Here is a 24,818-nt window from a genome sequence, read left to right as displayed (position 1 = left end):
ATAGATGACAACATAACTTTGTATTTAGTCATTTATACGTTATCAAATAATAGCAAAAATCGTCATATTTAGACAACAACTTTTCATTTAATATACATAAATAAAATTAGATAAAAGTGGAATAAAAACATAAAAATAGTAGCATAAAACAATATCAAAACATTATAATGAAATAGAAAAAAAGAGAGAAGTGAAAGATTAGAGAAGATGAAAAAGAAAGAACAAAAGATAGGAGAGATTAGAGAATAAAAGGAATATCAAAAACGTAGTTGGAAGAGAGAACAGTAGAATAAAAATAATAAAATGGAAAAGAAAGAACTTAAGAGATGAGAGACTAGAGAAGAAGAGGTGATATGTACATGGAAAAGAAGATGAGAAGAAGGCGTGATATCGCTAGGCGAGATTTGAGAAGACTTAAACTGAAACCTCGAGTGTGCGAAATTGAAAAATCATTTGTAATCGTAAGATTAAAGTATAACAGGTTTGAATTTGGGTTGGATGTGGGTTGTCAATAAGGAAATATGATATTATTAGTTTCCTACTATATTTTGTATAACTTAGGAAATTAGTAATTGTATATAATTATAATTCAAATCAAGATATTTGTAATTAGTAGTGATAATTATGTAATCATTGAGGCTGTATTATTTATAGAGGAAAAGATAATGTCAACATTCCGTTGTAGTCTAGTTGGTCAGGATACTCGGCTCTCACCCGAGAGACCCGGGTTCAAGTCCCGGCAACGGAAATTTTTAATATTTTCTATATGCATTAAGCGTAGCATATAAATGGTTGTGTTATTAGTACTGGTAACCATTTAAAAAAATAAATAATTGTACCGAAATTAATACATCCTCTTCTTTCCTTTCTTCTCAAAAAAATTTGATTATTACTTTAGTTTATTTTTATTTATTTTAAAAAAATTGTAAGTGACTTTTTTCAAAAACAAATATAATTGTTTTTTTTTCTTTTAGAGGGTTTTGGTGTTTGTGGAGAAGAATTGTTTTATTACCTATTGATATTGATATCTTTTTAGAAGTGATGATGTCTTTCATAAATTTAGCAATTATTTAGCAATTATTGTTAGAATATACGGTTACACTTTGTAAATCAATGGAGATTTTTGGTGCTTGTGGAGAAGAAGATAGTGATAGATGAAGAGAAATGTGTGCGAGAGAGAGAGAGAGGAAGATAGAGAGCATCTAAATTGCATTAATAAACTAATATAATTATTAGCCAAAATATTATATTAAATGAGGGTATTCATCTAAAATAAAATGCAACCCAAAATAAGCCATAAAATTGCTTAGAGGTGTTTGCGATGCGGTTTGAGCGATTTTGAGGTGAAAAATATCCGAACCGCAAGAGAAAAAGTGTGCAGTTCTGTTGACTTTTATAAATAAATCCGAATCAAATCACATAAAGCTAATGCAGTTTGGGTTGGTTCGTTTTTTTTTAAAATTATTGAGTCATACATACACATATAGATGACAACATAACTTTGTATTTAGTCATTTATACGTTATCAAATAATAGCAAAAATCGTCATATTTAGACAACAACTTTTTATTTAATATACATAAATAAAATTAGATAAAAGTGGAATAAAAACATAAAAATAGTAGCATAAAACAATATCAAAACATTATAATGAAATAGAAAAAAAGAGAGAAGTGAAAGATTAGAGAAGATGAAAAAGAAAGAACAAAAGATAGGAGAGATTAGAGAATAAAAGGAATATTAAAAACGTAGTTGGAAGAGAGAACAGTAGAATAAAAATAATAAAATGGAAAAGAAAGAACTTAAGAGATGAGAGACTAGAGAAGAAGAGGTGATATGTACATGGAAAAGAAGATGAGAAGAAGGCGTGATATCGCTAGGCGAGATTTGAGAAGACTTAAACTGAAACCTCGAGTGTGCGAAATTGAAAAATCATTTGTAATCGTAAGATTAAAGTATAACAGGTTTGAATTTGGGTTGGATGTGGGTTGTCAATAAGGAAATATGATATTATTAGTTTCCTACTATATTTTGTATAACTTAGGAAATTAGTAATTGTATATAATTATAATTCAAATCAAGATATTTGTAATTAGTAGTGATAATTATGTAATCATTGAGGTTGTATTATTTATAGAGGAAAAGATAATGTCAGCATTGCGTTGTAGTCTAGTTGGTCAGGATACTCGGCTCTCACCCGAGGGACCCGGGTTCAAGTCCCAGCAACGGAAATTTTTAGTGTTTTCTATATGCATTAAGCGTAGCATATAAATGGTTGTGTTATTAGTACTGGTAACCATTTAAAAAAATAAATAATTGTACCGAAATTAATACATCCTCTTCTTTCCTTTCTTCTCAAAAAAATTTGATTATTACTTTAGTTTATTTTTATTTATTTTAAAAAAATTGTAAGTGACTTTTTTCAAAAACAAATATAATTGTTTTTTTTTTTTCTTTTAGAGGGTTTTGGTGTTTGTGGAGAAGAATTGTTTTATTACCTATTGATATTGATATCTTTTTAGAAGTGATGAAGTCTTTCATAAATTTAGCAATTATTGTTAGAATATACGGTTACACTTTGTAAATCAATGGAGATTTTTGGTGCTTGTGGAGAAGAAGATAGTGATAGATGAAGAGAAATGTGTGCGAGAGAGAGAGAGGAAGATAGAGAGCATCTAAATTGCATTAATAAACTAATATAATTATTAGCCAAAATATTATATTAAATGAGGGTATTCATATAAAATAAATTGCAACCCAAAATAAGCCATAAAATTGCTTAGAGGTGTTTGCGATGCGGTTTGAGCGATTTTGAGGTGAAAAATATCCGAACCGCAAGAGAAAAAGTGTGCAGTTCTGTTGACTTTTATAAATAAATCCGAATCAAATCACATAAAGCTAATGCAGTTTGGGTTGGTTCGGTTTTTTTTTAAAATTATTGAGTCATACATACACATATAGATGACAACATAACTTTGTATTTAGTCATTTATACGTTATCAAATAATAGCAAAAATCGTCATATTTAGACAACAACTTTTCATTTAATATACATAAATAAAATTAGATAAAAGTGGAATAAAAACATAAAAATAGTAGCATAAAACAATATCAAAACATTATAATGAAATAGATAAAAAGAGAGAAGTGAAAGATTAGAGAAGATGAAAAAGAAAGAACAAAAGATAGGAGAGATTAGAGAACAAAAGGAATATTAAAAACGTAGTTGGAAGAGAGAACAGTAGAATAAAAATAATAAAATGGAAAAGAAAGAACTTAAGAGATGAGAGACTAGAGAAGAAGAGGTGATATGTACATGGAAAAGAAGATGAGAAGAAGGCGTGATATTGCTAGGCGAGATTTGAGAAGACTTAAACTGAAACCTCGAGTGTGCGAAATTGAAAAATCATTTGTAATCGTAAGATTAAAGTATAACAGGTTTGAATTTGGGTTGGATGTGGGTTGTCAATAAGGAAATATGATATTATTAGTTTCCTACTATATTTTGTATAACTTAGGAAATTAGTAATTGTATATAATTATAATTCAAATCAAGATATTTGTAATTAGTAGTGATAATTATGTAATCATTGAGGCTGTATTATTTATAGAGGAAAAGATAATGTCAGCATTCCGTTGTAGTCTAGTTGGTCAGGATACTCGGCTCTCACCCGAGAGACCTGGGTTCAAGTCTTGGCAACGGAAATTTTTAATGTTTTCTATATGCATTAAGCGTAGCATAGTACTGGTAACCATTTAAAAAAATAAATAATTGTACCGAAATTAATACATCCTCTTCTTTCCTTTCTTCTCAAAAAAATTTGATTATTACTTTAGTTTATTTTTATTTATTTTAAAAAAATTGTAAGTGACTTTTTTCAAAAACAAATATAATTGTTTTTTTTTCTTTTAGAGGGTTTTGGTGTTTGTGGAGAAGAATTGTTTTATTACCTATTGATATTGATATCTTTTTAGAAGTGATGATGTCTTTCATAAATTTAACAATTATTTAGCAATTATTGTTAGAATATACGGTTACACTTTGTAAATCAATGGAGATTTTTGGTGCTTGTGGAGAAGAAGATAGTGATAGATGAAGAGAAATGTGTGCGAGAGAGAGAGGAAGATAGAGAGCATCTAAATTGCATTAATAAACTAATATAATTATTAGCCAAAATATTATATTAAATGAGGGTATTCATATAAAATAAATTGCAACCCAAAATAAGCCATAAAATTGCTTAGAGGTGTTTGCGATGCGGTTTGAGCGATTTTGAGGTGAAAAATATCCGAACCGCAAGAGAAAAAGTGTGCAGTTCTGTTGACTTTTATAAATAAATCCGAATCAAATCACATAAAGCTAATGCAGTTTGGGTTGGTTCGTTTTTTTTTTAAATTATTGAGTCATACATACACATATAGATGACAACATAACTTTGTATTTAGTCATTTATACGTTATCAAATAATAGCAAAAATCGTCATATTTAGACAACAACTTTTCATTTAATATACATAAATAAAATTAGATAAAAGTGGAATAAAAACATAAAAATAGTAGCATAAAACAATATCAAAACATTATAATGAAATAGAAAAAAAGAGAGAAGTGAAAGATTAGAGAAGATGAAAAAGAAAGAACAAAAGATAGGAGAGATTAGAGAATAAAAGGAATATCAAAAACGTAGTTGGAAGAGAGAACAGTAGAATAAAAATAATAAAATGGAAAAGAAAGAACTTAAGAGATGAGAGACTAGAGAAGAAGAGGTGATATGTACATGGAAAAGAAGATGAGAAGAAGGCATGATATCGCTAGGCGAGATTTGAGAAGACTTAAACTGAAACCTCGAGTGTGCGAAATTGAAAAATCATTTGTAATCGTAAGATTAAAGTATAACAGGTTTGAATTTGGGTTGGATGTGGGTTGTCAATAAGGAAATATGATATTATTAGTTTCCTACTATATTTTGTATAACTTAGGAAATTAGTAATTGTATATAATTATAATTCAAATCAAGATATTTGTAATTAGTAGTGATAATTATGTAATCATTGAGGCTGTATTATTTATAGAGGAAAAGATAATGTCAACATTCCGTTGTAGTCTAGTTGGTCAGGATACTCGGCTCTCACCCGAGAGACCCGGGTTCAAGTCCCGGCAACGGAAATTTTTAATATTTTCTATATGCATTAAGCGTAGCATATAAATGGTTGTGTTATTAGTACTGGTAACCATTTAAAAAAATAAATAATTGTACCGAAATTAATACATCCTCTTCTTTCCTTTCTTCTCAAAAAAATTTGATTATTACTTTAGTTTATTTTTATTTATTTTAAAAAAATTGTAAGTGACTTTTTTCAAAAACAAATATAATTGTTTTTTTTTCTTTTAGAGGGTTTTGGTGTTTGTGGAGAAGAATTGTTTTATTACCTATTGATATTGATATCTTTTTAGAAGTGATGATGTCTTTCATAAATTTAGCAATTATTTAGCAATTATTGTTAGAATATACGGTTACACTTTGTAAATCAATGGAGATTTTTGGTGCTTGTGGAGAAGAAGATAGTGATAGATGAAGAGAAATGTGTGCGAGAGAGAGAGAGGAAGATAGAGAGCATCTAAATTGCATTAATAAACTAATATAATTATTAGCCAAAATATTATATTAAATGAGGGTATTCATATAAAATAAATTGCAACCCAAAATAAGCCATAAAATTGCTTAGAGGTGTTTGCGATGCGGTTTGAGCGATTTTGAGGTGAAAAATATCCGAACCGCAAGAGAAAAAGTGTGCAGTTCTGTTGACTTTTATAAATAAATCCGAATCAAATCACATAAAGCTAATGCAGTTTGGGTTGGTTCGGTTTTTTTTTAAAATTATTGAGTCATACATACACATATAGATGACAACATAACTTTGTATTTAGTCATTTATACGTTATCAAATAATAGCAAAAATCGTCATATTTAGACAACAACTTTTCATTTAATATACATAAATAAAATTAGATAAAAGTGGAATAAAAACATAAAAATAGTAGCATAAAACAATATCAAAACATTATAATGAAATAGATAAAAAGAGAGAAGTGAAAGATTAGAGAAGATGAAAAAGAAAGAACAAAAGATAGGAGAGATTAGAGAACAAAAGGAATATTAAAAATGTAGTTGGAAGAGAGAACAGTAGAATAAAAATAATAAAATGGAAAAGAAAGAACTTAAGAGATGAGAGACTAGAGAAGAAGAGGTGATATGTACATGGAAAAGAAGATGAGAAGAAGGCGTGATATTGCTAGGCGAGATTTGAGAAGACTTAAACTGAAACCTCGAGTGTGCGAAATTGAAAAATCATTTGTAATCGTAAGATTAAAGTATAACAGGTTTGAATTTGGGTTGGATGTGGGTTGTCAATAAGGAAATATGATATTATTAGTTTCCTACTATATTTTGTATAACTTAGGAAATTAGTAATTGTATATAATTATAATTCAAATCAAGATATTTGTAATTAGTAGTGATAATTATGTAATCATTGAGGCTGTATTATTTATAGAGGAAAAGATAATGTCAGCATTCCGTTGTAGTCTAGTTGGTCAGGATACTCGGCTCTCACCCGAGAGACCTGGGTTCAAGTCCCGGCAACGGAAATTTTTAATGTTTTCTATATGCATTAAGCGTAGCATAGTACTGGTAACCATTTAAAAAAATAAATAATTGTACCGAAATTAATACATCCTCTTCTTTCCTTTCTTCTCAAAAAAATTTGATTATTACTTTAGTTTATTTTTATTTATTTTAAAAAAATTGTAAGTGACTTTTTTCAAAAACAAATATAATTGTTTTTTTTTCTTTTAGAGGGTTTTGGTGTTTGTGGAGAAGAATTGTTTTATTACCTATTGATATTGATATCTTTTTAGAAGTGATGATGTCTTTCATAAATTTAGCAATTATTTAGCAATTATTGTTAGAATATACGGTTACACTTTGTAAATCAATGGAGATTTTTGGTGCTTGTGGAGAAGAAGATAGTGATAGATGAAGAGAAATGTGTGCGAGAGAGAGAGAGGAAGATAGAGAGCATCTAAATTGCATTAATAAACTAATATAATTATTAGCCAAAATATTATATTAAATGAGGGTATTCATCTAAAATAAAATGCAACCCAAAATAAGCCATAAAATTGCTTAGAGGTGTTTGCGATGCGGTTTGAGCGATTTTGAGGTGAAAAATATCCGAACCGCAAGAGAAAAAGTGTGCAGTTCTGTTGACTTTTATAAATAAATCCGAATCAAATCACATAAAGCTAATGCAGTTTGGGTTGGTTCGTTTTTTTTTAAAATTATTGAGTCATACATACACATATAGATGACAACATAACTTTGTATTTAGTCATTTATACGTTATCAAATAATAGCAAAAATCGTCATATTTAGACAACAACTTTTCATTTAATATACATAAATAAAATTAGATAAAAGTGGAATAAAAACATAAAAATAGTAGCATAAAACAATATCAAAACATTATAATGAAATAGAAAAAAAGAGAGAAGTGAAAGATTAGAGAAGATGAAAAAGAAAGAACAAAAGATAGGAGAGATTAGAGAATAAAAGGAATATTAAAAACGTAGTTGGAAGAGAGAACAGTAGAATAAAAATAATAAAATGGAAAAGAAAGAACTTAAGAGATGAGAGACTAGAGAAGAAGAGGTGATATGTACATGGAAAAGAAGATGAGAAGAAGGCGTGATATCGCTAGGCGAGATTTGAGAAGACTTAAACTGAAACCTCGAGTGTGCGAAATTGAAAAATCATTTGTAATCGTAAGATTAAAGTATAACAGGTTTGAATTTGGGTTGGATGTGGGTTGTCAATAAGGAAATATGATATTATTAGTTTCCTACTATATTTTGTATAACTTAGGAAATTAGTAATTGTATATAATTATAATTCAAATCAAGATATTTGTAATTAGTAGTGATAATTATGTAATCATTGAGGTTGTATTATTTATAGAGGAAAAGATAATGTCAGCATTGCGTTGTAGTCTAGTTGGTCAGGATACTCGGCTCTCACCCGAGGGACCCGGGTTCAAGTCCCAGCAACGGAAATTTTTAGTGTTTTCTATATGCATTAAGCGTAGCATATAAATGGTTGTGTTATTAGTACTGGTAACCATTTAAAAAAATAAATAATTGTACCGAAATTAATACATCCTCTTCTTTCCTTTCTTCTCAAAAAAATTTGATTATTACTTTAGTTTATTTTTATTTATTTTAAAAAAATTGTAAGTGACTTTTTTCAAAAACAAATATAATTGTTTTTTTTTTTCTTTTAGAGGGTTTTGGTGTTTGTGGAGAAGAATTGTTTTATTACCTATTGATATTGATATCTTTTTAGAAGTGATGAAGTCTTTCATAAATTTAGCAATTATTGTTAGAATATACGGTTACACTTTGTAAATCAATGGAGATTTTTGGTGCTTGTGGAGAAGAAGATAGTGATAGATGAAGAGAAATGTGTGCGAGAGAGAGAGGAAGATAGAGAGCATCTAAATTGCATTAATAAACTAATATAATTATTAGCCAAAATATTATATTAAATGAGGGTATTCATATAAAATAAATTGCAACCCAAAATAAGCCATAAAATTGCTTAGAGGTGTTTGCGATGCGGTTTGAGCGATTTTGAGGTGAAAAATATCCGAACCGCAAGAGAAAAAGTGTGCAGTTCTGTTGACTTTTATAAATAAATCCGAATCAAATCACATAAAGCTAATGCAGTTTGGGTTGGTTCGGTTTTTTTTTAAAATTATTGAGTCATACATACACATATAGATGACAACATAACTTTGTATTTAGTCATTTATACGTTATCAAATAATAGCAAAAATCGTCATATTTAGACAACAACTTTTCATTTAATATACATAAATAAAATTAGATAAAAGTGGAATAAAAACATAAAAATAGTAGCATAAAACAATATCAAAACATTATAATGAAATAGATAAAAAGAGAGAAGTGAAAGATTAGAGAAGATGAAAAAGAAAGAACAAAAGATAGGAGAGATTAGAGAACAAAAGGAATATTAAAAACGTAGTTGGAAGAGAGAACAGTAGAATAAAAATAATAAAATGGAAAAGAAAGAACTTAAGAGATGAGAGACTAGAGAAGAAGAGGTGATATGTACATGGAAAAGAAGATGAGAAGAAGGCGTGATATTGCTAGGCGAGATTTGAGAAGACTTAAACTGAAACCTCGAGTGTGCGAAATTGAAAAATCATTTGTAATCGTAAGATTAAAGTATAACAGGTTTGAATTTGGGTTGGATGTGGGTTGTCAATAAGGAAATATGATATTATTAGTTTCCTACTATATTTTGTATAACTTAGGAAATTAGTAATTGTATATAATTATAATTCAAATCAAGATATTTGTAATTAGTAGTGATAATTATGTAATCATTGAGGCTGTATTATTTATAGAGGAAAAGATAATGTCAGCATTCCGTTGTAGTCTAGTTGGTCAGGATACTCGGCTCTCACCCGAGAGACCTGGGTTCAAGTCCCGGCAACGGAAATTTTTAATGTTTTCTATATGCATTAAGCGTAGCATAGTACTGGTAACCATTTAAAAAAATAAATAATTGTACCGAAATTAATACATCCTCTTCTTTCCTTTCTTCTCAAAAAAATTTGATTATTACTTTAGTTTATTTTTATTTATTTTAAAAAAATTGTAAGTGACTTTTTTCAAAAACAAATATAATTGTTTTTTTTTCTTTTAGAGGGTTTTGGTGTTTGTGGAGAAGAATTGTTTTATTACCTATTGATATTGATATCTTTTTAGAAGTGATGATGTCTTTCATAAATTTAACAATTATTTAGCAATTATTGTTAGAATATACGGTTACACTTTGTAAATCAATGGAGATTTTTGGTGCTTGTGGAGAAGAAGATAGTGATAGATGAAGAGAAATGTGTGCGAGAGAGAGAGGAAGATAGAGAGCATCTAAATTGCATTAATAAACTAATATAATTATTAGCCAAAATATTATATTAAATGAGGGTATTCATATAAAATAAATTGCAACCCAAAATAAGCCATAAAATTGCTTAGAGGTGTTTGCGATGCGGTTTGAGCGATTTTGAGGTGAAAAATATCCGAACCGCAAGAGAAAAAGTGTGCAGTTCTGTTGACTTTTATAAATAAATCCGAATCAAATCACATAAAGCTAATGCAGTTTGGGTTGGTTCGTTTTTTTTTTAAATTATTGAGTCATACATACACATATAGATGACAACATAACTTTGTATTTAGTCATTTATACGTTATCAAATAATAGCAAAAATCGTCATATTTAGACAACAACTTTTCATTTAATATACATAAATAAAATTAGATAAAAGTGGAATAAAAACATAAAAATAGTAGCATAAAACAATATCAAAACATTATAATGAAATAGAAAAAAAGAGAGAAGTGAAAGATTAGAGAAGATGAAAAAGAAAGAACAAAAGATAGGAGAGATTAGAGAATAAAAGGAATATCAAAAACGTAGTTGGAAGAGAGAACAATAGAATAAAAATAATAAAATGGAAAAGAAAGAACTTAAGAGATGAGAGACTAGAGAAGAAGAGGTGATATGTACATGGAAAAGAAGATGAGAAGAAGGCGTGATATCGCTAGGCGAGATTTGAGAAGACTTAAACTGAAACCTCGAGTGTGCGAAATTGAAAAATCATTTGTAATCGTAAGATTAAAGTATAATAGGTTTGAATTTGGGTTGAATGTGGGTTGTCAATAAGGAAATATGATATTATTAGTTTCCTACTATATTTTGTATAACTTAGGAAATTAGTAATTGTATATAATTATAATTCAAATCAAGATATTTGTAATTAGTAGTGATAATTATGTAATCATTGAGGCTGTATTATTTATAGAGGAAAAGATAATGTCAGCATTCCGTTGTAGTCTAGTTGGTCAGGATACTCGGCTCTCACCCGAGAGACCCGGGTTCAAGTCCCGGCAACGGAAATTTTTAATGTTTTCTATATGCATTAAGTGTAGCATATAAATGGTTGTGTTATTAGTACTGGTAACCATTTAAAAAAATAAATAATTGTACCGAAATTAATACATCCTCTTCTTTCCTTTCTTCTCTAAAAAATTTGATTATTACTTTAGTTTATTTTTATTTATTTTAAAAAAATTGTAAGTGACTTTTTTCAAAAACAAATATAATTGTTTTTTTTTCTTTTAGAGAGTTTTGGTGTTTGTGGAGAAGAATTGTTTTATTACCTATTGATATTGATATCTTTTTAGAAGTGATGATGTCTTTCATATATTTAGCAATTATTTAGCAATTATTGTTAGAATATACGGTTACACTTTGTAAATCAATGGAGATTTTTGGTGCTTGTGGAGAAGAAGATAGTGATAGATGAAGAGAAATGTGTGCGAGAGAGAGAGAGGAAGATAGAGAGCATCTAAATTGCATTAATAAACTAATGTAATTATTAGCCAAAATATTATATTAAATGAGGGTATTCATATAAAATAAATTGCAACCCAAAATAAGCCATAAAATTGCTTAGAGGTGTTTGCGATGCGGTTTGAGTGATTTTGAGGTGAAAAATATCCGAACCGCAAGAGAAAAAGTGTGCAGTTCTGTTGACTTTTATAAATAAATCCGAATCAAATCACATAAAGCTAATGCAGTTTGGGTTGGTTCAGTTTTTTTTTAAAATTATTGAGTCATACATACACATATAGATGACAACATAACTTTGTATTTAGTCATTTATATGTTATCAAATAAGAGCAGAAATCGTCATATTTAGACAACAACTTTTCATTTAATATACATAAATAAAATTAGATAAAAGTGGAATAAAAACATAAAAATAGTAGCATAAAACAATATCAAAACATTATAATGAAATAGAAAAAAAGAGAGAAGTGAAAGATTAGAGAAGATGAAAAAGAAAGAACAAAAGATAGGAGAGATTAGAGAATAAAAGAAATATTAAAAACGTAGTTGGAAGAGAGAACAGTAGAATAAAAATAATAAAATGGAAAAGAAAGAACTTAAGAGATGAGAGACTAGAGAAGAAGAGGTGATATGTACATGGAAAAGAAGATGAGAAGAAGGCGTGATATTGCTAGGCGAGATTTGAGAAGACTTAAACTGAAACCTCGAGTGTGCGAAATTGAAAAATCATTTGTAATCGTAAGATTAAAGTATAACAGGTTTGAATTTGGGTTGGATGTGGGTTGTCAATAAGGAAATATGATATTATTAGTTTCCTACTATATTTTGTATAACTTAGGAAATTAGTAATTGTATATAATTATAATTCAAATCAAGATATTTGTAATTAGTAGTGTTAATTATGTAATCATTGAGGCTGTATTATTTATAGAGGAAAAGATAATGTCAGCATTTCGTTGTAGTCTAGTTGGTCAGGATACTTGGCTCTCACCCGAGAGACCCGGGTTCAAGTCCCGGCTACGGAAATTTTTAATGTTTTCTATATGCATTAAGCGTAGCATATAAATGGTTGTGTTATTAGTACTGGTAACCATTTAAAAAAATAAATAATAGTACCGAAATTAATACATCCTCTTCTTTCCTTTCTTCTAAAAAAAATTTGATTATTACGTTAGTTTATTTTTATTTATTTTAAAAAAATTGTAAGTGACTTTTTTCAAAAACAAATATAATTGTTTTTTTTTCTTTTAGAGGGTTTTGGTGATTGTGGAGAAGAATTGTTTTATTATCTATTGATATTGATATCTTTTTAGAAGTGATGATGTCTTTCATAAATTTAGCAATTATTTAGCAATTATTGTTAGAATATACGGTTACACTTTGTAAATCAATGGAGATTTTTGGTGCTTGTAGAGAAGAAGATAGTGATAGATGAAGAGAAATGTGTGCGAGAGAGAGAGGAAGATAGAGAGCATCTAAATTGCATTAATAAACTAATATAATTATTAGCCAAAATATTATATTAAATGAGGGTATTCATATAAAATAAATTGCAAACCAAAATAAGCCATAAAATTGCTTAGAGGTGTTTGCGATGCGATTTGAGCGATTTTGAGGTGAAAAATATCCGAAGCGCAAGAGAAAAAGTGTGCAGTTCTGTTGACTTTTATAAATAAATCCGAATCAAATCACATAAAGCTAATGCAGTTTGGGTTGGTTCGATTTTTTTTAAAATTATTGAGTCATACATACACATATAGATGACAACATAACTTTGTATTTAGTCATTTATACGTTATCAAATAATAGCAAAAATCGTCATATTTAGACAACAACTTTTCATTTAATGTACATAAATAAAATTAGATAAAAGTGGAATAAAAACATAAAAATAGTAGCATAAAACAATATCAAAACATTATAATGAAATAGAAAAAAAGAGAGAAGTGAAAGATTAGAGAAGATGAAAAAGAAAGAACAAAAGATAGGAGAGATTAGAGTATAAAAGAAATATTAAAAACGTAGTTGGAAGAGAGAACAGTAGAATAAAAATAATAAAATGGAAAAGAAAGAACTTAAGAGATGAGAGACTAGAGAAGAAGAGGTGATATGTACATGGAAAAGAAGATGAGAAGAAGGCGTGATATTGCTAGGCGAGATTTGAGAAGACTTAAACTGAAACCTCGAGTGTGCGAAATTGAAAAATCATTTGTAATCGTAAGATTAAAGTATAACAGGTTTGAATTTGGGTTGGATGTGGGTTGTCAATAAGGAAATATGATATTATTAGTTTCCTACTATATTTTGTATAACTTAGGAAATTAGTAATTGTATATAATTATAATTCAAATCAAGATATTTGTAATTAGTAGTGATAATTATGTAATTATTGGGGCTGTATTATTTATAGAGGAAAAGATAATGAAAGAGGCATCAAGCCAGAATTTGTTTTGACATGGTATCAAGAGCTCTTGAATCTTGAACCGTGATTTTTTTCCTCTTAGTTCTCTGGTCTTGTTAGTTTTTTATAAAAAAAAACCCTTAGAGGAGTAACAACTACTGCAATAGTAGTTGATCAACTCTTTTTGTTCCTTGCGCACGAGTATTGTGCGATCTATTTTTGATCACTTCGTTTCGTTATTCGCCGTTTTCTCATGGAAAAAGAGAACTTCTTCTGTGTTCGTTTTACGGCCAAAAATTATGCTGCTTGAGAGTTTCAATTTAGGATGTACGTGAAAGGAAAAGGTGTGTGGGGCCATGTTGATGGTACTTCAACACTTCCAACTGACAAAACTGCATTGGAGGCATGGCATACAAAGGATGCTCAAATTATATCTTGGATTCTCGCGTACATCGAACCCCACATGGTTAATAATCTGCGTTCCTATTCTACTGCTAAGGACATGTGGGATTACCTGAAGCGCATTTACAACCAAAACAATGATGCAAAAAGATTCCAGTTGGAACTTGACATAGCTAATTATCGTCAAAGCGGTCTTTCGATTCAAGACTACTATTCTGGGTTCCTTAATCTGTGGGCTGAACATTCAATTATTTTACATGGTGATCTTTCTGGGGCCGCACTCATTGTTGTTCAAACTATTTATGAAGTCAGCAAGCGGGATCAGTTTTTAATGAAACTTAGACCAGAATTTGAAGCTGTACGAGCTGGACTGCTGAATCGATCTCCACCTCCTTCTTTAGATGTGTGTCTTGGAGAATTACTGCGGGAGGAGCAGCGTCTGTTAACTCAAGGGGCCATGTCAAACGACAATACTACTATGGATGTCGTTTCTGTGGCCTATTCTGCCCAAAGTAAAGGGAAATCGCGTGATATGAAGCAAGTTCAATGTTTTTCCTGCAAACAGTTTGGCCACATTGCTCGCAATTGTAACAAGAAATTTTGTAACTACTGTAAGCAACATGGTCACATCATTGCAGAATGCCTGACCTGGCCCAAAAAGAGACCAGTGCAGGCCTTTCATGCCAATAGGCCAGACCTATGCCGCTGCTGCCTCCAACAATGTTGTTGCTGCCTTGACTCCAGAAAGTGTGCAACAAATGGTACTCTCTGCCCTCTCTGCCTTAGGCATCCAAGGTAATTATTACACTGCCTCTCCACCTTGGTTTATTGATTCCGGGGCCTCCAATCACATGACTGGCTCCCTTGAAAATTTGCATAATGTTCACACATACAACGGCACCGAAAAATTCAGATTGCAGATGGTAATACTCTTCCTATAAGTGTTGTTGGTGACATTAATTCCTCTTTTCGGGATGTGTTTGTATCCCCTGGACTTGTTTCAAATTTGATTTCAGTTGGACAATTGGTGGATAATAATTGCGATGTTAATTTCTCTCGTGCTGGTTGTTCTGTGCAGGATCACGTGTCGGGGAAAGTGATCGCGAGGGGGCATAAAGTGGGTTGTTTGTTTCCTCTCCAGTTTAATTCTAGTAATGTTTCTTTTACTTGTAATAATGTTCCTCATCAATGTGAGGATTGGCATAGAAAGTTGGGTCACCCGAATTCTGTCGTTTTCTCTCATTTAATAAAAAGTGGATTGATTGGAAACAAGACAGTTATGTCTAGTTCTTCCATTCCTTGTGTTGTTTGCAAACTTGGTAAAAGTAAAACTCTTCCTTTTTATTCTCCTACTCACCGTGCTACCAAATGTTTTGATGTTATTCATAGTGATGTTTAGGGTATGTCTCCTATTTTATCTCATGCTAAATATAAATATTTTGTGGCGTGTATAGATGACTATAGTCGATTTACTTGGTTATATTTATTACGCTCTAAAGCTGAGGTTTTCACTATGTTTAAGAACTTTGTGGCATATCTTGAGAACCAATCTCAAACCAGCATTAAGATTTTACGCACTGGCTCGGGAGGAGAGTATACCTCTCACGAGTTTCAAAAATACTTACAGCAAAAACGAATTATTTTTCAACGGTCTTGTCCTTATACACCTCAACAAAATGGCATTGCTGAACGCAAAAACCGGCACTTGCTTGATGTTACAAGAACATTACTGCTTCAAGCCTCTGTTCCATCAAAATTTTGGGTTGAAGCTTTGTCCACCGATGTTTTATTGATCAACCGTCTTCCATCTCAGGTTCTAGATTTGATACACCTTTCTTTCGTCTTTTTAACACTCATCCCAATTATCATAATCTTCACACTTTCGGTTGTGTATGTTTTCTTCACTTATCGCCTCGTGAATGTCATAAGCTTGAGGCATAATCTGTCCAATGTGCATTTATGGGATATAGTCTTAATCAAAAAGGATTCTTGTGTTATGATGCCTCTGCACATCGCATCCGTATTTCTCGCTATGTGATTTTCTTTGATCATCAATTCTTTTTCCCGCATCTTTCCCATAATTCTTATGATGTTTCTATTCTACCCAATTTCCAAAAGGTCTCTCGGTCTATAAAGCGTTTTAAACCCGGACTTGTGTATGTTAGGCGCTCCCCGCCACTTCTCAACACTGATCCGCCACCTGAACCTGCGCTAGAACCACTGCGGAAATCCACAAGAGAGTCTCACCCCCCAGATAGGTATGGTTCTTGGCATACTTCTTTATCTACCACCTGATCGAATATAGTTGTTCCTACATGTTATTCACAGGCAGTTAAAGACCCATGTTGGGTTAAAGCAATGCAAGATGAACTACAAGCACTCCAGGATAACTTTACTTGGGACGTTGTCTCTTGTCCACCTGATGTGAAGCCCATAGGTTGCAAATGGGTATATTCTCTGAAGTTGAATTCTGATGGTTCTCTCAATCGTTACAAGGCTCGCTTGGTCGCTTTGGGAAACAAACAAGAATATAGAATAAACTATGATGAGACGTTTGCTCCTGTAGCCAAGATGACTACCATTAGAACAATGCTTTCTATTGCTGCTTCTGCAGGCTGGTCCCTTCATCAAATGGATGTGAAGAATGTTTTTCTTCATGGGGACCTTGAATAAAATATTTGGGGACCTTGAAGAAAATATTTATATGACTTCTCCTCAGGGTCTATTTTCATCCTCTCCAGGTGTTTGCAAGCTTAAACGCTCTTTATATGGCCTGCGACAAGCTCCTCGGGCATGGTATGAAAAATTTCTATCTATTGTTCTTGGATTTTCTTTTACTCAAAGTCAATATGAGTCCTCCTTATTCATCCATCGCACGACTACTGGAATTGTGCTTCTTCTTATTTATGTTGATGACGTGGTCATTACTGGTTCTAATCAAGTGGCCATACAACAACTTAAACAACAACTTCAAGCCTCATTTCAGATGAAAGATCTTGGTTGCCTGCATTATTTCTTGGGTCTTGAAGTTCATTCTAATTCCAATGGCATTTTTCTTCATCAACACAAGTATACTACAGATCTAATCTCCTCGGCGGGGCTCCAATCTGCTGCTCCGGTGGATACTCCTCTTGAAGTTAACGTCAAATACCATCGTGATGAGGGTGATCTTTTGCCTGGTACACTTTTATATCGTCAACTAGTGGGGAGTCTTAATTATCTAACAATTACGCGCCCCGACATCTCATTTGTAGTCCAACAAGTCAGTCAATTTAGGCACACTCCTCGACACCTTCATTTGGCTGTTGTTCGTCGCATCATTCGTTGCTTGAAAGGTAGCTCTCACCGTGGCCTCTTCTTTCCTATTGGATCATCCATTGATTTGGTTGGCTATAACGATGCTGATTGGGCAGGTTGTCCTGATACTCGACGATATGTCACCGGTTGGTGCATGTTTCTTGGTTCCGCTTTAATTTCTTGGAAAAGTAAAAAAACAAGCACGAGTTTCCAAGTCCTCCACTGAATCTGAATATCGAGCTATGCCAACAGCCTGTTCGGAAATTATTTGGCTTTATGGTCTTCTAACTGACCTTGGTTTCTCTCAGCAAACAGCAATACCTCTCTATGCTGACAATACTAGTGCTATTCAAATTGCTGCCAATCCTGTTTTTCACGAACGAACTAAGCATATCGAGGTGGATTGTCATTCTATTCGGGAAGCCTTTGAGAATCACACTATATCTCTTCCGCATGTCACCTCACAACTTCAGCTTGCTGATATATTCACCAAGGCTTTTCCTCGTCCTCGACATCAATTTCTCGTTAGCAAATTGATGATGCTTGACAAGGCGCATCAATTTGAGGGGGAATGTCAATAAGGAAATATGATATTATTAGTTTCCTATTATATTTTATATAACTTAGGAAATTAGTAATTGTATATAATTATAATTCAAATCAAGATATTTGTAATTAGTAGTGATAATTATGTAATTATTGAGGCTGTATGTATTATTTATAGAGGAAAAGATAATGAAAGAGGCATCAAGCCATAATTTGTTTTGACATGGGTTAAGTGAATGTTGGTTGTAACGTAATGCGGTTTGGTTCGATTTATAAATTACAAACCGCAAGCCAAATCAAACCATGAGGTTTTGTTAAAAATGACCCAAATACATCCGAACCATAAGCGATTTTTTACGGTTTAAGTTTGGTTCGGTTCAATTTTATGGTTTTATATTGGACCAGTTTAGTTTTGAACACCCCTAAAATTGTCTAAAAACCCAAAATTTTGACTGGTAACCAATTACCACTGAAGCATAACCAAAAATAAAAACAAAACACCTCAGGTGTAACAGGTTACCACTTTTACGGTAGCCGGTTACATTAACTCCAGAACAACTTATCAGGTATCAAAAGCATTTTTTGACCCTGTAACCGGTTACCACCCCGCAGTAATAGGGTGCAACACTTGAATTATTGAAAATTCATCTATTTATGAGCATTTTCTCTAGTAATTTAGGATATCAAATGTTTTGGAAGTTTTTGAACACATCCACAAAATATTTCCAAACTCTTGTCATCTTTTTGTTCAAGAAATCTATGATGATAAAGATGTCTTATCTCTGACCTCGACAACTTTTTGGTTGGTTCTTCTTAAACATTTTTCTCTTTTTCAACAAGCTCTCGAATTTCCATCTCCACGCTTGTGAAGTCGAGATATGTTTCACTCACATTTATTGTTTCTTTGAGAGGTTGTTCTCTGATAGCTTCATGGCATCTTGTAGTAATAACATTTACGATGTTATGCTTTATTGGATTTATAATTGTGGTGCTTACTTGAGATGGTTGTGAGAGCTACTGAGCCAACTTATCAATTTAAATCTCCATATATTTAATTGATGCATAGGTGGGGAAAATTATTTGAGCATGGGAAAATTATTTGAGCAAACATCTTTTCATATGAAGAGTTAAATTATGAAAATGAACATAAAGGGCAATGACACAAAGAACCTTAAGGGAGATCTAGTGACTCAACTTGAATGACGAAGTTTTAGAACTAGCACTCTAAACAAAAATCTATTGAAAACATTCTTGGTATTGATTGTGGAACTCCAAGTGGGAAAGTCTACAACGATAGCGTGAAAGAGAATTTAGGCACCAGAAGAATACCTATTTGCTTGGAACATACTAGTTTTTCCAAAAGATAAGTGTTTGCATCCTGGCCGCTATGATTCCGAGGCCATCCATGATTTTTTGGGGAGCAATTTTTTTTCCAATTAACTAAACCAATGAAACATGGTATTAAAGTTCAATAATAAGATCATTGGTCTTTAGGGATATATCAACAATGTTTTGGGTGGCGACTCTATCAATGTCTTTAAGAAGCCACGTGTATCTGCTTTTATCTATGTAATTACCATTAACATGATACGACCAAATAAAAATACCCTCAATGTTCTTGTTGAAGGTAAGATCCACATTGCTAACTTCAAAAGTAACATCTAGGGAATGGTAATAAAATCATAAACATAAATATCTAAAATATTTTTGGAGTATTAATATGTTTTAATTAAAAACATAGTTCTAAACATATGAAAAATACATAAAAAGAAAACTTTGTCCTAACAATATATATTTTTTTGGTATTTTAAATAAGAGATTGGAAAAATAAATTCTATACTTAAATTAAAATACTAAATCCCCTTTTAAAGAAAATATTTAAATGAAACTAAAAGAGAATTATTAGGCCACGGAGTGTCAAAAACCGGAATGGGGAGAAAAGCCCAAAAACTGAAATAATAAAATAAAAAAAGTTTGAGCCGGACCGGGTCTAACAAAGAAGGTTGTTTTTTTTAGAAAAAACCTAAAACAGATCGAAGAGGGCCAGCGGCGCCTCTCTCTCACTCTATCGTTCTACTTGCTCTTGTTTTCTTTGCTTCCATGAAACAAAACAAACAATTGAGCGTACAAGTTGGCATGGATTGTCGTTCTGAGCATGAAACTTATCATCAATTTTGCAGCTAATCCCAGGTTGAAGCCAAGAACCAACGATACCCGTACACGGTTTCTAACAATTGTCAAGGGATTATTACTTAGCTCAGTGTGAATCAATTTGTGCACCGTGCTACCTCCCTTCCGGAACTCCCTCCCAGGTAAATTCTTCTCATATACGTCTATTCTTATGTCACTGTGAATCAATTTGTTTATTCCTTTATTTTTAATCTATAATATAAGAAATATATATGTCATGGAAAAGACTCTTATGCCCACTGCCACGTGTCAAATTGTGTCTCATTTTAATAAAATAATAATAATAATTACTTCTCAAGATGTGTTTTATTCCATATATATATATATATATATATATATATTGGGCAAACAAGAAAGAGTAGCACCTATATCATATTTTATTCATATTAACAACAAAACATCTGAGTTCAGTTTCAGTCTTTAACCTAACGTTGGAACACCATGTCGTCAACCGAGTCCGATGATGCCATACGACGTCGTAACAATGCCGTCAAAGATTATCGCAGAAAGCTTCTCAATCACAAGGAACTCGATTCCCGAATTCGATCAGGTGAACACCAAAACCCTAATTATTTCTCTTTAATTATTATTACTATTATTCACATTCTCTTATTTCATTGATTTTTCGAATATTTTTTTACTGTGCGAATTGCTATTTCTTTGTTGTTTTTCATTGAATTTATGTTGTCTTGTGTTCAGTTAGAGAGAAATTGCGGAATGCGAAGAAGGATTTCAATAAAACAGAGGATGATTTGAAGTCTTTTCAGAGTGTTGGTCAAATTGTTGGCGAGGTTCTTAGGCCTCTTGATGATCAACGCAGTAAGATTCATTTATCGTGCATTTTACCTATAATGAATCTACATTACATGTATGTTTTTTTGTATGATTGAGTAAGTTTAGCATGTTTTATGAATTGGGTGTTTGGTGATTCGGTTAAATTTAGGTTATGATTGTTTGAATTAGTGGAAATGGGATTGGGGTGGATAGTGTTCCGTGCTGGAACCCGAGTTGTTTGGTGAACGGTGCAGGAAAATCTTGATATGGTGGAGCAAGTTTTTGGTGTGGCAGAGAGGGGGCTGACCTGCAAGGTTAGCACTCCAACGCTCATGTTAGTGAGAGAGAATGAAAAGTGATTTGAGAGTGATAATGAATTTGGATACCTAAGAGTGATGCCTCAGGGTGCGGAGTTGTCTACTTTTGGCAAGAATGAGGGAACACCTGTTCGCGTTCGCTTCCTTTGCTTTGTGAGCGGCGTAGAACAGATAGGTTTTGATTTTTTACTACTTGTGGCTTATTAGAAGATGGGAAATCACTTTCAACTCACCTTCGTGCCATGTGTTGTAAATTACTACTGGAATTCCATTTTCAAACTTCACACATTTATGATTGTAGCAAACAAACGAGTGCAAAGTGATTTGCATTCTAAGCTGTGTTGTCAACTATCGACTATAGCATAGTAGAATCTACCAATTTTCTATTGTTTCGCAGTGGCTATGCGGGTCTATAGGATTGTAGTGTAGCGGAATGTGAACAAACCACTATTCTTCGCAACTCACTATTGACAACACTTATTCTAAGGGCTAGCTTGGTTTGAGAATGTTTTGCCATTTTCATACAAATTTTGGAAAACATTATGATATTCTTGTATTTAGAATTGAGGATGGAAATGATATTTAGTTTTTCACCTTCCCAATATTTACCTGCTCGAACAAGCATAACCTTTATTTATGCATTGTTGTTTTTCTTTTGTAAACTCTATTATGATTGTTCTTCTCTTAGTCATGAATTAGTGGATTGGTTGAAGATGGATCATCTAAGCAGTGCATTTTACTTGAATGTTTTTAGTGATTGTTAAAGCGAGCAGTGGACCAAGGTATGTTGTGGGCTGTCGTAGTAAGGTGGACAAGGAGAAGCTGGCTTCAGGAACTCGAGTTGTGCTGGATATGACTACACTAACCATTATGCGAATTCTTCCCCGTGAAGTATATACCCCATCCATCATCTAATCTTGGACTTTTTTTGTGCTCATGATAACCCCTTTTACAGTGATGTCATGTTTGTGTTTTAATCACTATCACTATTTAATAGGTTGACCCAGTTGTGTATAATATGCTACACGAAGACCCTGGGAATGTTAGCTATTCTGCAGTTGGAGGGCTTTCAGATCAGATTCGAGAACTAAGGGAATCAATTGAACTGCCTCTAATGAATCCCGAGCTTTTTCTTAGGGTTGGAATCAAACCACCGAAGGTAAGGATATACTGACATTTCTATGACTTATGACTAACTATTTATTAAAGGAAAAGTAACTAAATTTACTTCTCTCAGGGTGTTCTTCTCTATGGACCTCCTGGAACTGGGAAGACATTATTAGCGAGAGCAATTGCCAGCAATATTGAAGCTAACTTCTTGAAGGTTGTATTTTGTTCTTTGCGCTCTGTGCACCAAATGCTTGATGTGTCATTTTAATCAAAGTTATACTTCATTTCAGGTTGTATCCAGTGCTATAATTGATAAGTATATTGGTGAAAGTTCAAGACTGATTAGGGAAATGTTTGGATATGCTCGTGATCATCAGGTAGGAAGAACTTTTATTCCGTCAAACTGGTTTTCATTCTAAATACCTACTCAGAATTGATTTTTACTGTTTCTATCGTTTTGTTTAGCCTTGCATCATATTCATGGATGAGATTGATGCCATTGGTGGACGGCGTTTCAGTGAGGGAACAAGTGCTGATCGGGAAATTCAAAGAACCCTCATGGAGCTTCTTAACCAGCTAGATGGATTTGATCAGCTTGGAAAGGTGATTCCCATCCTGTTGATTATTCTTAACGTTTTGGAGATCTACACTAACTAGAAAGTTGATTACATTTATTGGCTTTTTCTTTGTTGCTTCCATAATCTCTACATAAAATAGCGGCTTAACTTTGATGTTATATCTAGGTTAAAATTATTATGGCTACAAATAGGCCTGATGTTCTTGACCCTGCCCTTCTTCGCCCGGGCCGACTTGATCGGAAAATTGAAATTCCACTACCAAATGAGCAGTCCAGGATGGAAGTCCTCAAAATCCATGCTGCTGGAATTGCAAAGCATGGTGAAATTGATTATGAAGCAGTTGTTAAGCTTGCTGAGGTACAGTAAAAAAAGCAGAAGTTTTAAGGATACTCATGCATGTTGAAATATATTTCACCTTCTGTTCCTTATGGTTCTATGTATTTTATTGACTTCAGGGGTTCAATGGTGCTGATCTTCGTAATGTTTGCACTGAAGCTGGGATGGCTGCCATTCGTGCAGAACGTGATTATGTAATTCATGAAGATTTCATGAAGGTAAAGTGCTTACATTTCATAACACTTAATAGATCCTTTAAGTTTCATAAATTTTGGAGTAGGATGCCTATCTGAAATTCTCGTCATCCTTACATCTTTCTGAACTTCCAGGCCGTCCGCAAATTGACTGAAGCAAAGAAACTGGAAGCAAGTGCCCATTACAATGCGGATTTTGGGAAAGAATAAATCTCATTTTTTGTGGTACATCTATTTATCTTGCACCACCCAAAGAACTTCTGGAGCAACTAGTACTCCATTTTCATTGTTTGGTCTCTTCTAGCCCACCAATTGACATACTTTTGCTTTGTAAGCTTGGATAGTTTTTGTTGGATTTGCAGTTCAACTATAGGTTAGTGTTACATACTTACAGTATTCAAGGTTGGCCTACCTCATTCGTAGGTCTTAAGCAAAATATTAAGGGAAGTCATTTTTGGATGTGAAGTACCAAAATGAAATTTTTATTTAATTTTTTTTTCTTGGAAGTTTGATTGCAATTTATTTGTCTTAGTTGTTTTGATGTGAAAGTTCATCCTTCAACATAAAGAACTTGTATTCAAATTTGTTGGAGTTTAGTTATTTAATGTTTTTTTTTTCTTCAGTATTTGGTATATGGTGCTCGACCACTACACCAACACATAAGTTTAAATATTTCTTTGGCAGTGCAATTAATAGTCAGTGAACTTTTATGTGGAATCCTGTGTTTTAATTATAAAAAAGATTTTTGTTTTATTTCTAAAGCAAGGGTTTTAGAAGGTGACGCTCCTCACAGAATCACATCTTTCAAAATATTCACATGACATTGTATCTTTCTTTTAATATTTGAAAGCAAGAGAAGTCTATCGTATATGTGGATTAACTATCAAGAGTGTTTAACAAACAGGATTTTGAGTTGCTATTATGAATTGTAAACAAGCAAACGTGATTTTGATTAAATTGAATTTTATAAAACTGATTTTGTTAAATTTGAGTTTGAAGAGAGTGGTTTTATGATTACACCAAAAAGAAGTGAATGGATGTAAGGTAATATAGATAATTCAGTTATCTTATTGATTTAAATCAAGATTGAGGTAAAAGAGCTTATGTGAAATTTTACTTATTCAAAATGACTTCAAAACGATTAATGTAAAGTATCTCGTGGTGAACGCCTTG

The 24,818-nt window shown here is 32.2% G+C and overlaps 1 protein-coding gene and 9 non-coding genes across 10 annotated transcripts; all 10 read left to right on the top strand.

Moving 5' to 3' along the window:
* Positions 1-675: 675 nt before the first annotated feature.
* On the top strand, positions 676-748 carry TRNAE-CUC (transfer RNA glutamic acid (anticodon CUC)). The gene has a single exon. It is a non-coding gene; the product is annotated as a tRNA-Glu (tRNA).
* A 1,410-nt stretch (positions 749-2,158) lies between these two features.
* Positions 2,159-2,231, top strand: TRNAE-CUC (transfer RNA glutamic acid (anticodon CUC)). The gene has a single exon. It is a non-coding gene; the product is annotated as a tRNA-Glu (tRNA).
* A 1,401-nt stretch (positions 2,232-3,632) lies between these two features.
* Positions 3,633-3,705, top strand: TRNAE-CUC (transfer RNA glutamic acid (anticodon CUC)). Its single transcript has one exon. It is a non-coding gene; the product is annotated as a tRNA-Glu (tRNA).
* A 1,388-nt stretch (positions 3,706-5,093) lies between these two features.
* On the top strand, positions 5,094-5,166 carry TRNAE-CUC (transfer RNA glutamic acid (anticodon CUC)). The gene has a single exon. It is a non-coding gene; the product is annotated as a tRNA-Glu (tRNA).
* A 1,409-nt stretch (positions 5,167-6,575) lies between these two features.
* On the top strand, positions 6,576-6,648 carry TRNAE-CUC (transfer RNA glutamic acid (anticodon CUC)). The gene has a single exon. It is a non-coding gene; the product is annotated as a tRNA-Glu (tRNA).
* Positions 6,649-8,038: 1,390 nt separating this feature from the next.
* Positions 8,039-8,111, top strand: TRNAE-CUC (transfer RNA glutamic acid (anticodon CUC)). Its single transcript has one exon. It is a non-coding gene; the product is annotated as a tRNA-Glu (tRNA).
* Positions 8,112-9,509: 1,398 nt separating this feature from the next.
* Positions 9,510-9,582, top strand: TRNAE-CUC (transfer RNA glutamic acid (anticodon CUC)). The gene has a single exon. It is a non-coding gene; the product is annotated as a tRNA-Glu (tRNA).
* Positions 9,583-10,970: 1,388 nt separating this feature from the next.
* Positions 10,971-11,043, top strand: TRNAE-CUC (transfer RNA glutamic acid (anticodon CUC)). The gene has a single exon. It is a non-coding gene; the product is annotated as a tRNA-Glu (tRNA).
* A 1,409-nt stretch (positions 11,044-12,452) lies between these two features.
* On the top strand, positions 12,453-12,525 carry TRNAE-CUC (transfer RNA glutamic acid (anticodon CUC)). Its single transcript has one exon. It is a non-coding gene; the product is annotated as a tRNA-Glu (tRNA).
* Positions 12,526-20,152: 7,627 nt separating this feature from the next.
* On the top strand, positions 20,153-24,255 carry LOC131660428 (26S proteasome regulatory subunit 10B homolog A-like). Its single transcript, XM_058929670.1, has 11 exons — positions 20,153-20,458; positions 20,748-20,886; positions 21,036-21,155; positions 22,182-22,318; positions 22,425-22,586; positions 22,665-22,751; positions 22,828-22,914; positions 23,003-23,140; positions 23,281-23,472; positions 23,571-23,669; positions 23,781-24,255. The coding sequence occupies exons 2-11, from the start codon at positions 20,778-20,780 to the stop codon at positions 23,853-23,855; spliced, it is 1,206 nt and encodes a 401-aa protein (XP_058785653.1). The 5' UTR covers positions 20,153-20,458; positions 20,748-20,777; the 3' UTR covers positions 23,856-24,255.
* Positions 24,256-24,818: the final 563 nt, after the last annotated feature.

This window comes from Vicia villosa, linkage group LG3, assembly GCF_029867415.1.
Source record: "Vicia villosa cultivar HV-30 ecotype Madison, WI linkage group LG3, Vvil1.0, whole genome shotgun sequence".
Lineage (NCBI taxonomy): Eukaryota > Viridiplantae > Streptophyta > Magnoliopsida > Fabales > Fabaceae > Vicia > Vicia villosa.
The sequence above is the reverse complement of the archived record's forward strand: the minus strand, read 5'-3'. Positions and strand labels throughout refer to the sequence as shown.